The 14,129-nt window shown below is 45.6% G+C and overlaps 1 protein-coding gene across 5 annotated transcripts in view; it reads right to left on the bottom strand.

Annotated features, from left to right (window-relative positions):
- Obsc (Obscurin) overlaps positions 1-14,129 on the bottom strand; it is a 195,875-nt gene that overhangs the window by 70,375 nt on the left and 111,371 nt on the right. For 4 of the 5 annotated variants that reach the window (XM_084590270.1, XM_084590271.1, XM_084590272.1 and 1 more), the window contains 10 exons: positions 13,827-14,002; positions 10,166-10,262; positions 9,664-9,842; positions 6,836-6,965; positions 6,564-6,739; positions 5,405-5,510; positions 4,997-5,172; positions 4,687-4,792; positions 3,972-4,150; positions 3,781-3,889 (listed from right to left, as the gene is read on the bottom strand). In XM_084590270.1, coding sequence (XP_084446396.1) covers positions 3,781-3,889; positions 3,972-4,150; positions 4,687-4,792; positions 4,997-5,172; positions 5,405-5,510; positions 6,564-6,739; positions 6,836-6,965; positions 9,664-9,842; positions 10,166-10,262; positions 13,827-14,002 — 1,434 coding nt within the window. The remainder of the gene's footprint in view (positions 1-3,780; positions 3,890-3,971; positions 4,151-4,686; positions 4,793-4,996; positions 5,173-5,404; positions 5,511-6,563; positions 6,740-6,835; positions 6,966-9,663; positions 9,843-10,165; positions 10,263-13,826; positions 14,003-14,129) is intronic. The other variant, XM_084590275.1, reaches the window with a different exon arrangement.

Here is a 14,129-nt window from a genome sequence, read left to right as displayed (position 1 = left end):
ACACACACACACACACACACACACACACACACACACACACACGCACGCACGCACGCACACGCGCACGCACACACACACACACACAATGACATGGCACTTCCACTGCCTCACCACTCAGCGGGGCCATAGCCATCGTCTGGCGCCAGCTCCAAACTCTCACGTATCTTAGCCTTTTTCATGAGCGCCCTTTCTTACCCAGACAGTACCCCAAGTAATGTCCGCAAAGCAACTACCTGAATTCAACTCTGTATTCCTCTGTGAGTGCCAGAAACCACCACAAAACCAAAATGAACCACAGACACTCATTGTTGGGTCTCCACAAATATATTTAACAGGACCCGCTGAGCGAGGCGGGAACTGGACAGCAAACCGCCGGCATTCAGTCCTGCAGCCACGAAAAACAATCTGCGCGTGCTTGGCATGCGTGCTGAGGCTGTCGTCTTCTGCGGCCGGACCACAATGGCATGCTACAACCCCCCCCCCCCCCCCCCCCTTTTTTCTCGCGAAGAAGCCATGAGCCAAGGGGAATGGCGAAGTGCGGATACTGTGGGTGCGAATCGTACGCGGCGAGAACTGGCACGTTCGGGAGGAGGTACTGTGGCACAGTTGTCGATGACGCCTGAGTCAAGGTGGCGGGTATAAGACGATCAACGGATATCATATACTCTCGGCCGTTGATGCGCAGTAGAGAGTGCTTACGAGCACGCCGGAGCACATAGAACGGATCATCGTAATGTGGCCGTAAGGGTCGATCTACGGCGTCGTGGGCGAACAAAGACGTGAGTGCAGCGCTGAAGGTCGGGGAGGGGGGGGGGGGGGGACGTGGATACGACGACAATACTGGCGCTCACATGATGGAACGACAGTGCTAATAGCGCTACGTAGACGCCAGGCGTAATCTGTGACGTCAGCAGGCGTGGGTGACGAGGGCTCGCAGAACTCGCCAGGGATACGAAGAGTAGTAAAACGTTAGCTCTGCTTCACAGGTAGAAGAGTAACTGCGAAGTGCGGTGCGGAGACCAAGCAGGACGAGGGGTAGGCGCTCAATCCATGGTGCATGGAAAGCGGAAGCCCTAAGTGAAGCTTTCAACTGCCGGTGAAAACGCTCAATGATACCGTTGGAAATCGGGTGGTAAGAAGTCGTCTTAATGTGATTGACGGCGAGGAGCCGAGAGAGGTTGGCAAATAATGTTGAGTCAAATTGACGACCACGATCAGTCGTAATGATACAAGGGACACCGTAGCGGCTTATTCAGAGTGTGATGGGTCCTCTTGCGATCGACTCTGCCGTAATGTCCAGAAGGGGCATCGCTTCAGGCCATCTTGTGAACCTGTCAAAGCAGGTTAACGGGTAGCAGTGGTTCCCCCAGGGGGGAAAAGGACCGACAGTATCGACGTGCAGATGGCTGAAGCGGACGTCCGGAGACGCGAAGGATACAAAAGAGTCGCAGTGTGTCGGTGCAGTTTACTTTGCTGACAGCTCAGGCACGTGCGCGACCAGCGGCGAATGTCGACGTTGAGCGACGCATGACATAACGAGCCGTAACAAGGCGGTGAAGTGCGCGAATGCCAGGATGGGCCAAAGAATAGAGGGCACCAAAAACGGTTAGGCGGTGCGATGTAGGAACGTAGGGGCGAGGGCGAACGGCCAGCGTATCACACACGACAGGAACGGCGCAATAAGGAAGCAAGGCGTCCTCCAATACCAGAGAGGTGTCGCGCGTGCGAAGCCGTTGCATCTCGGTGTCGGCTATTTGAGCAGCAGCCATAGCCGTGAAGTCAATGACTGGCCGTTCATTGTGCGTCGTAGTGACTTTAGCACAAGAAAGAGCGTCAGCGACTATGTTCGACTTGCCGCTGAGGTGACGAATCTCGCAGGTAAACTCGGAAATATAGGCGTGCGCTCAGGTTTGATTTCGCGAGGAGCGTAGGAGGAACTGGATGCCAGCGCAGACTTCAGGGGTTTTGTGGTCAGTGAGTACATGAAAAGTGCATCCCTCAAAAAAAAAAAAAAAAATGGCGGAAGTACTTCATGGCTGAATATTGCTAGCAGCTCTCGGCCAAAGGTGCCGTAGCGGCGCTCAGGGGGCGCAAACTTCTTGGAAAAGAAGGCGATTGGCTGCCAAACACCAGCCACAAACTGTTGCAAGACCGCGCCGAGAGCAGTGTCCAATGCGTCAACCATGAGAGATGTGGGCGCATCACATTTGGGATGGACGATGAGCGTGGTGCCGGTGATGGCAGCTTTGATGTCGTTGAATGCGCGGTCAGCGGTAACGCTCCAAGCGACAAGAGCTGCCGGCTTGCTGTGGCCCGAAAGAAGGTCGTGAAGAGGCTGCAGTATTGCAGCGCAGCGAGGAATGAAGCGCCGGTAATAGTTGGCGAGGCCAAGAAATTCACGCAGTTGCCTGGTGATGGTGGTTCGGGAAACCTGAGTAATGGCGGTGACACGGGCCGGTAACGGGCGGATGCCATGGGCGTTCACGCGATGGCCGAGAAAGTTCAACTCTGCAACGCCAAACTCGCTTTTCGGTCCATTGACTACGAGACCAAAGCGGCCGAGACTTGCGAGGACTTGACGCAGGTGGAGCTTGTGGGCCTCTGCCGTAGGGCTGAAAGCGAGAATGACATTAAGATAGGCAAAGCAGCACGTCAAACCGCGTAGGACTTGGTCAACAAAACGCTGAAAGGTCTGGGCTGCATTGTGAAGGCCGAAAGGCATCCTCAGATATTCAAACATGCCAAAAGGCGTAATAATGGCGGTCCTCAGAATATTCGAGGGCTCCACAGGAATCTGGGGATATGCCTTCACGTGATCAATCTTGCTGATGATTTTGCAGTCCTTGTGCCGATGTAAAATCCTGGATATAGGGAATCGGGTAGCGGTCAGGGACTGTGGCCTTGTTGAGTGCCCGGTAATGGCAGCACGAGCGCCAGTCGCCGTTCTTTTTGGGCACCATGCCTAAGGACAGGAGGAGGGAGGGATGAAGCCAAGCTCCAGCATATGCTCGAATTCTTGTTTGACGACAGCGAGGCGATGCGGTGCAAGGCGACGAGCGCGAGAAAACACGGGAGGCCCAGTCGTCACAATATGACGAGTCACGCTGCGAATGACCGGTGCTTGAAGGGACGAGGGTCGAAAGACATCCAGATACTCGGTAAGTACGCTGGACCAGGGGCCGGGAACTGTGCTGTGCGCCTGGAGGAGCCGGAGTGGTGGATCGCGGCAAGAGACGCCTTGAATGACTAGGCTCGTTTCAGAATCCAGTATGCGGTTCTGCCTCATGTCAACTAGGAGCCTAGTCGTCCAAGGCGTTCATCTCCACTAACCCATCTCCCACCCTTCACTCTCCTCCCAGGAGGCTGCCCTGTCCAGCGCAGACCCGAGCGACCAACAATCGCTGATTGATGGGGACGTGCCGGATCGCGTAGGCAATCGGGGTCCTAGAACAAGGACTCCACCCAGCATGGAAGCCATAAATAACCCTTTCCTTTAGGGCTAAATAAATGTTTCTGTTGCTGGCACTGCTGATCAGGAAAATTACAATGAAAAAAAAATTGAAAAGCCAGATTTAACACTACCTTAACTCCCCTACTGCTCTCCCATAAGGATTTCATGTGCGATTTTTCACTTCGCCAATTGTTCCTCTGCATTGTTGTGTGAGGCACATGGATGTAGTTTCTCTTTCGAATTATGCACTCACGCTGTGTTCCTAAAATGACATCGATTTTATGCATATGCAGAAGACTTGTATGTGACAAAATATTCAGCTGCCTTACCATTTAACTTTCGGAGCAGGAGTGCCCTCGACTTCCACTGTGATTTTAATGTTTGTCTCCCCTTCGCAGCACTCGACGTCAGAAAGTGGTTTCTTGAATTTCGGCTTGCCTGAAAGCAAATAGTACTCATAATTTTTTGAGGCGAGAGGGTGGAAGATGCCACAAAGAGAGCATATTCTGTGATAACTCACATGTGATTGTCAAAGCTGCACTGTCAGTTTCAACTCCGTACTCGTTCGCAATTTCGACAGTGTATTGCGCCGCATCCTCTTGGTGCACGTCGTCTATGATGAGGCAGTGCACGTTTTCAGTCTCCTCCAGCGTCTGATATCTGTGCCCGTCTGGTTTCAGAGGTTTACCGTCTTTCTTCCTGCGGAGACGGGTATGATTAGAGTCTGCGGCACGAAGAACGCGCTCTAACACGTAAACACCTAAGAGCGTCTCAACCCGCAACTTTTATTTTAAGAACTACGTGAGAGTAAATATCTGCAAGCCGTCCGAAGCAATACACGGTTCATCGCTTTGGCAACAACGATTGCTTGCAAATAAGGATAAGATCATTCGAACGTTCGGCTCATTCAAGTCGCCAATGGTAGTGCTAGAGATGGGTGGGTATACCCAACGGACCAAGGAGGTGCATTGTATCATCACACTTAATTTTCCTTGAGCGGAGCAGAAGAAAAAGGCAGCTTGCAGTATGCATATATGTTTCCTTTCAAATCCTAATAGGTTTTTTTTTAATGTTTTCGTTTCTTTTCTTTCTTTTTTTCCAGAACACGACGTCAAAGCAATTCATAGGAAGCGCTGAATAGAATAAAAACAGGCCTACTTGAAGCTCATGGATGCCATACGTACTTAAGGACCTTAGAAGCCTACGTATCACACGGTTTACACCTTAGCACTCACCAGCTTACGTTCGGCTTTGGATTTCCTGAAATCTTCACTCGGAACGTCACATTTTCCGTCTCAGAAGCCTCGTAGTCCTTCAGTTTCTGCAAAAACTTCGGTGGCGCTGAACGAAACCGACGAGAGTTCAGTTAGATATACGTGCTGAATATAAAGTTTTATGGGGTGTATGATGCGTGTAGCAACACCCAGGAAAGATAAATAAATATCCATAAAAATAAAAGACTTGTCCCGACTATGCGAAGCATTCAGTTTCTTTATACAACTGACACAAAAAGGCAGCTTTCCTTGAACACTAAAAAATGCGTACCATTGACAGAAACAGCTGAGAATCCTGTCTGTGTTCCCATGGTGTTGCTGATGACGCAAGAATAATTTCCTGAATCCTCCACCTTGGCTTGCTTAATGATGAGCTGATGGGCATCTTCGGCCGGCTGAGTTATCTTAATGCGGTCATCCTCTACCACTGCTTGTCCGTCCTTGTACCTGTACAAGACGAGACCCAGCAATCAGACTTGATTATCTTCTGCTCATGTGATTGAATTCCATTTTTTTTCGCGCTCGGCCACCGGGTCACGTGAGCCAACGCCGGTAAGGGGCGTGACGTGGCTTCAACCAGTCACCAGGATTGGGAAGACAAAACTATAATTTAACCTGAACGTAACTGCCGTAGTACTCTGGTACAGAGATCAGTATATTGCCGGCTATGGTATCTCACCATTTCACATCTGGAGCCGGGGTTCCTTGTACTTCAACGTCAAGCTTCAGCACATCATCGGTCATGACCGAAACGTCCTTCAGCTCTTTTTTAAACGTCGGAGTTGCTGAAAAAAAAAAAAGGCATCGATTATGAAGTAACTTTCAAAATGTACATACGTAAGCGACACTTTTTTTCTTCAAGACGACTGAACACGAAGCCATTTTTTAGATTAAGACGTATTTGTTTCGGAGTTAGAAGCAAAAGCGTGGAATACGTGACTGTACAATCTTTCTGCTAAGTCCTTAAATTTCTCTCCTCAATCTCCTGCCGCTTATTCATCGAAAAGGAAACAGAAATGAAATTTCTAGACCCTGTGGTGAAATTCAAGGACCGTCTGCATTAACGATGTCTGAGTAAATTCGCTGAATGTTTTATTAACTGCCGAGTTTTATGTTAGAGATGTCTCTTATTTGAGACTGAACTATAGTGTTCGAGCACGAAATCTTGCGACGGCTAAGGATCCTTAGATTTGCAAAAGGTAAAAAGATGCGAGAACACCAGCATAATTCAGTGTCATCTGCCAACTTCAGTACATTTCACCATTGTCGCGTGGAAGTTTAGTTTTAAACTGGTCTAAAAGGGTACCGCATTTCGTGCTTTTTTACAGTTCTCATGATCTAATACTAATCTGGCGAAGAGATTTTGTGTGTGTGTGTGTGTGTGTGTGTGTGTGTGTGTGTGTGTGTGTGTGTGTGTGTGTGTGTGTGTGTGTGTGTGCGCGCGTGTGCGTGCGTGCGTGTGTGTGTGCGTGTGTGCTTGTGTAAACAAAGACATTAAAATTCAGAAACATTATTGACCTACTAAAGAAAAATATGGAAAAACAGTATGGGTGACATGGGTGCCAACGCACCTTCGGTAACGCATTGTGTGAGATAGCCACTTTACGTCTGATATTAAAGACAGTGCCTGAGAACTAAAAGAGGGAGACCGGGTTGTAAATGTTGCTCTTTCATTTCGAAACGAAACAAGTAGTCTTGTATGGTGTCATTTTTCTGAGTATGTGTGTCTCCATTGGAATTCGTCACCATGCGAATATATCCGACGTTTGACACTGACTCGAACTATTTCAATTATCTTCAATTCAGTACGAATGCACAAGCTACTCCTATTCACTCACAGTTGACAGTCAGCCTGCATTCAGTGTTGGCGGTTCCGGACTCGTTTTCAGCCACTACGCTGTATATGCCAGCGTCGGTCTTCTTCGTGTTCTTTATGACCAAAGTCATAGATTCTTCGTCCTCAAACAAAAACCGGTATCGCCCGCCTGCTTCGATCACCTTTCCCTCGTGCTTCCTGTGAATAATATGCATTTCTGCGTCAAAAACACACATTCCAAAACAGAGGGAAATGGCTCGTGTAGATCTGTGCACCAAGTGCAAGACACCTTACCACGTTACTTTCGGCTTCGGATATCCTTTCACTTTGAGCTCCAGCATCGCAGAGGCGCCTTCATTAACTTCAACGTCGGAAAGACTGGCAGTTATTGTAGGAGCCTCCGGAGCCTTTTTAATCACGGAACCTGTGTGTAGAAAGTAGGAGGGAAATCGGGCTTTCAGGGCGACGCTGGGCATACAGGTAAGCCAGAATATACTTCACAGTGCTGACCGCAAATATCGGCCGCTAGACGGCGATAGTGGACTCATCTGGCTGCAAAATCTTGTGCCTGGACTAGCCACTGAAAATTTTACATTCTGTTCGAAAAAGTGTCAGTCTTTAGAGATAAAAAGGGCAAATCTTGAATAGATGCAAAATTACGGAATACCAGCTATAATAGAGTAAAAATAACTATTTTAAGCCGGAACGTTATCCATTCCTCGTATACGTTTTCGAAAAACTCCATAGATAGCCTCTCGCATCGCGGTTGCTCCCCGTTTACAGGAACTCAGCCATGAGCAGTGGAAGGTGGCTTTGGCTCACACAGAACTCTGCCTTAGGCGCCAGCGGATCGAACAGGCCTGGGCGGCCGAATTCGCCAATGGTTTCGGGGACCTGGGTGAACCATTTGTAGTAACTACCTAATATTAATAAAGTTTATTTTCTCTCTATCTCTCTCATACAGTATGCAGCATACATAATGTGTGAGCAGAAAAAAAGAAGGCACTGAGGCTGGAAATTGCGTCGTAAAAAATATTCTTTGTGAGAGGCTTCATATGAGAGACTAGCTGATTTAAGTCTTTATAGAACTCCCAAAGAACTGTAAAGATCTTGTAGTATGGTTCAGATCAAAAACTACTTTACTGAACATGTTTTAGCATGTAAACTACCCGGCTCTAATTAAGCATGTTGCCGACAGCAAGGACAACGGCGGGAAAGTTCACTATTTCTCTAAACTACCATGCTTACAACAGATAACAAACATTGCTCTACATATACGAATCAGTTTAGGGTAAGGCCAGTCGAAAGCCGTATCTGTAAACGCAGGCGCAGTGCCACGGATTCAGTTAATCTGGGAGCGACAGCTTACGCTCGCATCTTGGCTATCGATCTGTAACTTTTTGACAGAGAGCAAAGTACTACCAGGGCCCGCACTTGCTTCCGATGAGATAATATATACAGCTACTTACAGTATAAGTTGATGTCGTTATTCACGGAATTTTGCCCTGAGGGCCTACGAGATGAGTGGTATAGTTCACTGTCCCACGGTCCGAAAGTCAGTTTGAAGATGCAACACATTTCTCAGCTGCTTTGCTACCCGTGATGATGTTTCACAAGGCGAATGCATTTTTGTCGTTTGAGGTCAATGCATTGAAAATTAATCGCTCATTGTTTCTTCATTATATCATTTTGGCATCTTCTGATATTAAAATGACGATTGCAAGTTGAAAGCTTCCGCAAGAAAAAGGAAAACGTTTCTGATGTTGAAGGTTCACGCTAACCTAATTATTTTTACTTTTAATGGCTTCAGGATAGTGATGAAGGCCGCAAGATTACGGGCGTTTTCTTAGAGATATTCACTAATGAATTATTAGGAAATAAAAAATTTTTTAACGGACTTGCGCCCGAACAATTGAGGAACACAAATCGTTCCACGCTATCTCGTGACCAACATAGGAATGATAATAATAATGACCAAAACGGTTATCCCCAGAAGATCCGCATGTAGCTAATCCATGCGCATTCCACAAGTGTGACCAGCTTCCACTTGGTTGTAATCAGGTGATGATATTGGCGACAACTTATAGAACGGGCCCGGTAGCACTGTTGCGGTCTGTGCTTTCTACAGACAACACACCAGACGCTTCTTTTAAATTCTAGTTTACACGACTACCATGCGGCTCTAACATGAGCGAACAACGCGCGATTCAAAACTACACGCAGTGTAAACAACAGCAACAACACCGAAAGCAATGGTCTGTGGACAGTGAGGTGAATGTGATCGCAGGTATTATTTTCATGCCAACAGACTGCACCACATGTAAGCAGCGGGTAGGGTGTTTATTTTAACACATACAATTCAAAAGTGCTGGATGTAAGCGCCCTCGAAAGATGATAATTTTCTAGGATCAACCTTCTAGACTTAAAAATTGTATTTGTGTGCCAAAGTAAATGGCGACATCCAAGCGCTTGACACCAACTTGGTTATTAGAAAATACATACTGTCGATCCCCGCAAGGCGTTGACTACAAGAAGTTTTCTTTTCTTTTTTGTTTTTTTTTTTTGCGGCAAGTCTTAACTAAGCATTTCTCGCCCTCTGGTCCCTCTGCTTGATATCCTGATAAATTTGTTTAAAATAAGCACCCTGTACTAGTGATCTTGTTAATTCAGTACAGTCAACAACCATGCACAAACACATAAACGTGCTAAAATGCAGAAGGAAATAAGTTATGGTGAGGTGACGACAACAAGGTGACGTAAAGAACCAAGCATACTCCTTATCAACACATACAGTGAGGACCGGTCGGCATGTTGATGAGAAAGACTTTCTATTCATAGCAATTGTTTAAAACGTACACATCAATCAAGGTTACACAGCTCATGGCAGGTTGGTAAAAGGGCTCATTTTGCTGCACCTCACTTCCTATATGCAGTACGCAATCTGTGAATGTGTTTATATTCTTTTCCTTCTTGGAGGGGAGCAGTTCTGAATCAGTTGGGCTTGTAAACGTCAATATATTTTGAAGGGAGGAAAGGTGTAAAAATTTTAGGCACACCAAACCAACACGTGAAGTGCTTGGAAAGCCTATGAGTTAAAAGTTCGGGAATGAAAACTGCCAAACCTTGAACTGTTAGTTCGGCACTACAGGAAATTTTCCCACTGGATGTGCTGGCAACGCACGTGTAGAGACCAGCATCATCTGGCGTGACATGTTGAAAGACCAACGATAGCGTGTCCTCGATATCGTCAAATGTGACTTGAAACCGTTCACTGGCTTCAAACTCTTGACCATCCTTGAACCTAGAATGATAATTAAAACCGAATCTGGTGATGCAGCCGAGTCACTAGAAATGTAATAACAATAATATCGTCTATATTATGTCGTACAGTCTCTGAAATTAGGCAAGAAAGCATGACTGCTTAATTGTAATAGTGCTTTCTAGCTCATGTTTTTTTTTTTTTTCGGCACCAATCGTGATATCAAGACAAAAGGAGTCCAATATCAACAAACTGATCATTACTTTAATATCTGGAACTTTTTACAATCCGAGCTTATGACAACTGCTATGCAGCTGTCCAAACCATAGATTTAGAAATTTTTATTTTCAAAGAATCCACCTTACCATCTAAACAGGGGTGACTTCGGTGGAGGTGTTAGGGGACCTGATCCTTCAGCAGCGCTATCATCTGCGGTTAGCCCTTGGAATAATATCTTGTCTTCTGTGGGGGTCAAAATTATGCACAGCGCATTGAATAAACAATTCCTTAAAACGTTTACTCTCGTAACCAAATGGCTAACAAAAGACACCAATCTCACAGCTTTGCGGGGTAAGGCAACATAGACTAGGAGTAAAGCGCACATATTCAAGAAGCTAGGTATCTTCCATTTTAAGCATCGCACACTACGTTAGTAAATAAATTGCAGATTTTATACTGCAAGCTCTTCTATAAGCCTGGATAAGTATGTATTGCTTCGCAAAAATGCTTGTGAAAAGCACGCATTTTAAAGGAGCCTAATATGTGCACTACTGTCGGTATGCATTGAACTAAATTTTGGAGCGGGACTTGTGCCTTCTTGTCTGCTCAATATTCTTTCAAGAACATTTTTGGAGCTCTAGAAGAGCGAAGATTATAAAAGCGCTAACTGACTTGGTTATGCGTGCGCATGTACGCAAAACCACGCATAAATTTTTAAAGAAGCAAAAAACAGCTCGCAAGCGTTTGTTGAGGCAAAGGTGTTACTATTTTCGTTGCTTCGGCACAAAAAAAAAAAAAAAAAGTGCGACGCCTTGTTGAATGCAACGATTAGCTCTCAAAAAAAAAAAAAAAAAAAAAAAAGGCGTTCGAAAGCGATGAAGCAAAGGAAAGCCACTAAACAAGTTCATTTCTGTCACTGTCCACGCCAGGTGCAATAATTGTCTCTGGCGCGATAAACACAGGACAACATATTCGTTAAAGCTCAACCACAAATCTTATGTCGAGCTGTGATCTCATTTTAAAAAGCGACAGAAATGTTACCTTGTTCTGGTGGTTCATGCATGCTTTGTCTTTAGTAGCGGTCATCCGGCCGATTAGCTTTGCTTTCTTTGTGCAAAAAAATGCGTATATGAAAAATGAAAAGCAGTGCCATGCCAGCATGTGCACGAGTTCACTTGCAAGGAGAAAAGCAATGCGTAGACTCATGAGGAACACGTGGACAATCGTCGACGTCAGTATGGCCGGAAGTTCACTGTACGAGGAGTGTTCAGGAGGTTTCACCGCCTGTTCCGCCGATTTTTTTTTTTTTTTAAGCGATGGAACTAAAAGCTTTCTTTTAACTGAAAGTTTGGAAAGCATCCTTTTATTTCAATGAACGACTTGGCTTATCTAATGTCTATCAGCGTTAATACCACTCCTAGACCGGTGCTCTGGTCTGTGCATGTCATTGCTAAAAAATAAATTTCATTTTACAGTTACAACCTGTAGCTCGAAGCTCAACGACAGTTATGAGTGGTACATGTAGGTCGTGAATAGAGAATACTAGTGTGATACGGCTGGAAATCGCTACTTTTATATCATCTCAATCGGCAGTTTACTTCGCTTTTCCACCTAATGCGCCGTATAAGTATCGCGTCAGTGTCAAGCAGCTTATTTTGTTCTTATAGCGACACGCCATCACACCGAACTGTGCTCCACATCTGCTGGTTGTTCTCGCCTCATCGCAACTTGCTTCAGTCCTCGCCACTTTGTTCCTGTCCTTGTGGCACGCATTGCCCGCTTGTAAATCCTTCCTTCTGGCAAAGCTAAGATCTCGGGAAACAAATGGCTTTAACAGCTGTCGATGCAAAACGAGGGCGGCTGTTTAGGACACCAATTGGTGTCCTCAACTGCATTGGTGAGTTCTTCTTGCGACGCGAAGCACGTCAACTCCATATCTTCTTTCATCTTCAAAAAACAGCCAGTTGTCCGATAGCGCCCGATTAACGCTGTAAGGAGGAAAAAGTGAAATATCTGCGCCTCCATTCGCGTGTCATGCCATGCAGGGACCAGTACCTGCAGGGGTGGCGGTAATGCGTCATCACTGCTGGATACTATTGAAATGTGGTGCACTGCGTAGGAGGAAGACACCGAAATCTTTAGTGTAAATGCAACACGTTTCACTTCCATCGCTAATATGATAGGGCCAGCCAAGGACAGACAACTTCTTGAGCACCCCTCGTACGGCAGCGCACGTGGTGCTTGTAATGAAGGTTTCTCATAGACAAGGAGGCAGGAGCAGAAGAACGAGCCGCGTTCTTATGTCGTTTGTGATGCCATATGAATCGATGCTACGACAACTGCTTCTGTCTCCTTTCACTTTCACTGGTATGGAAAGGTCACCATACAGGCACATTTCATTACCGTGAATGTCCCAAAATGATTCCATCAAAAATATTATGGTTAACATGATAAACTCATTACATATTCTCGCGCACGCGTCGCAGTACAGGTCGAGGAAATGCATAGCTACTGTCATGGCTCAATGGAAGAAATTCCAAGGAATATAACATTCCGCCTGACTCTCGCTCTGTGTCAAGGTGGGATGTCTTTACTTTCTTCATTTACTGTTTGAATTTGCTTTCGCTTTTTATTCCTTTTTGGACCACCTAGCCACACATTATTCGTAAAGCCGCCCGATGGTTGTCCTTGATTTCTGAAGCATAAAAACCAATTGCCATCATAGCTGTCAGGGCATGCTGTTGTAACTGCATCTATTCTCGTAGCCGTCAGTAGTCGACTATAGCGGGCAATATCGCTCTCGTTTTACTGAAGTACTCTTAAAAAAACAGTGTTGCTTAGATAAAGTTCGTTTAAAAATTGCTTCCAACCAATCGAAGAGTGCTGGGAGCAGTCTCCAATCTTCTATGGTGCCTCTTGCGCTCCGTTACTTGTGATGAGAAATGCGCCCTTCTGTATATGAGTGAGTAAATATTTATGATGCTAGGCACTGCAGATCTACAGAAAAAGAAATTGGGCAAACAGCCATAAACAAAATCGGATACAAATGTAGCTGATGCTAAATATTTACGATGAATCTCGAGTTATTCTGAACTTGTTAATTGACCATGAAATAGAAAAGCCCTCCATAAGTTCATAGCTCACTTTTCATACAGAACCTACTCAATGGAGCAGAAAATCGGTTGAACTCCAGCGTCTTAGTACGTCCTTTAAAGGACGAAAGCGCGCAAGGGAATTTTATTCCAGGAACATTCACACAGTTCTGATACAAAATGATGTGGTGAGAACTCACCGGAATGCCCTTCTTACAGTCCTTCTACAACTAGAGCGTTGCTTATGGCAGTATGTCAAAACATATCCAGTGTGCAATTCTCTCGGTAGTATTACCATGCAGCAGACAAAAAATAATCATAAGATGAGCAATAAATACTCATTGTCGTTCACAAATGACAGACTTTAAAGTCACTCATTATTATATATGAGACACTCGTTCAACAGGGAGGCAAAAGGTCACGTCATATGTTTATGCCATTTTATGTAAGCGTTCTGATAGGATTTAGCTGCGGCACGGTCTGAACTGACGATGAAGCCATAGCTGAATACAAATTTGCTTGATTTTGTTTACTTTCACAAAAATTAATTGCTTGTCTTTGAAGAGAGAACTAGAATATTCTTATGAATAAGTCTACGTACACAACGACAATGAAATGACATTCACAGTGAGCAACAGTGAAATACGTGGAACCATTGCGGGACAAATAAATATTTACAGTGGCACGTCCTGCTCAGACGCAGACGCATACTTACTTGTGACGGTTATCGTTCCTGATGACTCATCTTTGCCCTCCGAGTTCACAGCTACGCACGTGTATTTTCCCATGTCTTCGAAAGAAATGTGGTCGATGATGAGTTCGAATACTTCCTTGCTTTCAAACACAACTCTGACTCGGTCATCTTCTACGAGCTTCTTCCCATTCTTGTAGCTGAGAAGAAACGGCACATGTCATGAACATGGGTCTTCAAAGCCGAAACGAAATGTTGACATCTGCTTCGAGTGCAGCCTTCTCTGGAAATGACTGTTTCTCTGACCAGCAAGTACGCCACTACATA

This window comes from Amblyomma maculatum, chromosome 1 (assembly GCF_055883805.1).
Source record: "Amblyomma maculatum isolate TAMU_Amacu chromosome 1, ASM5588380v1, whole genome shotgun sequence".
Classification (NCBI taxonomy): Eukaryota; Metazoa; Arthropoda; class Arachnida; order Ixodida; family Ixodidae; genus Amblyomma; species Amblyomma maculatum.
This window is presented reverse-complemented; position numbering and strand designations above follow the sequence as displayed.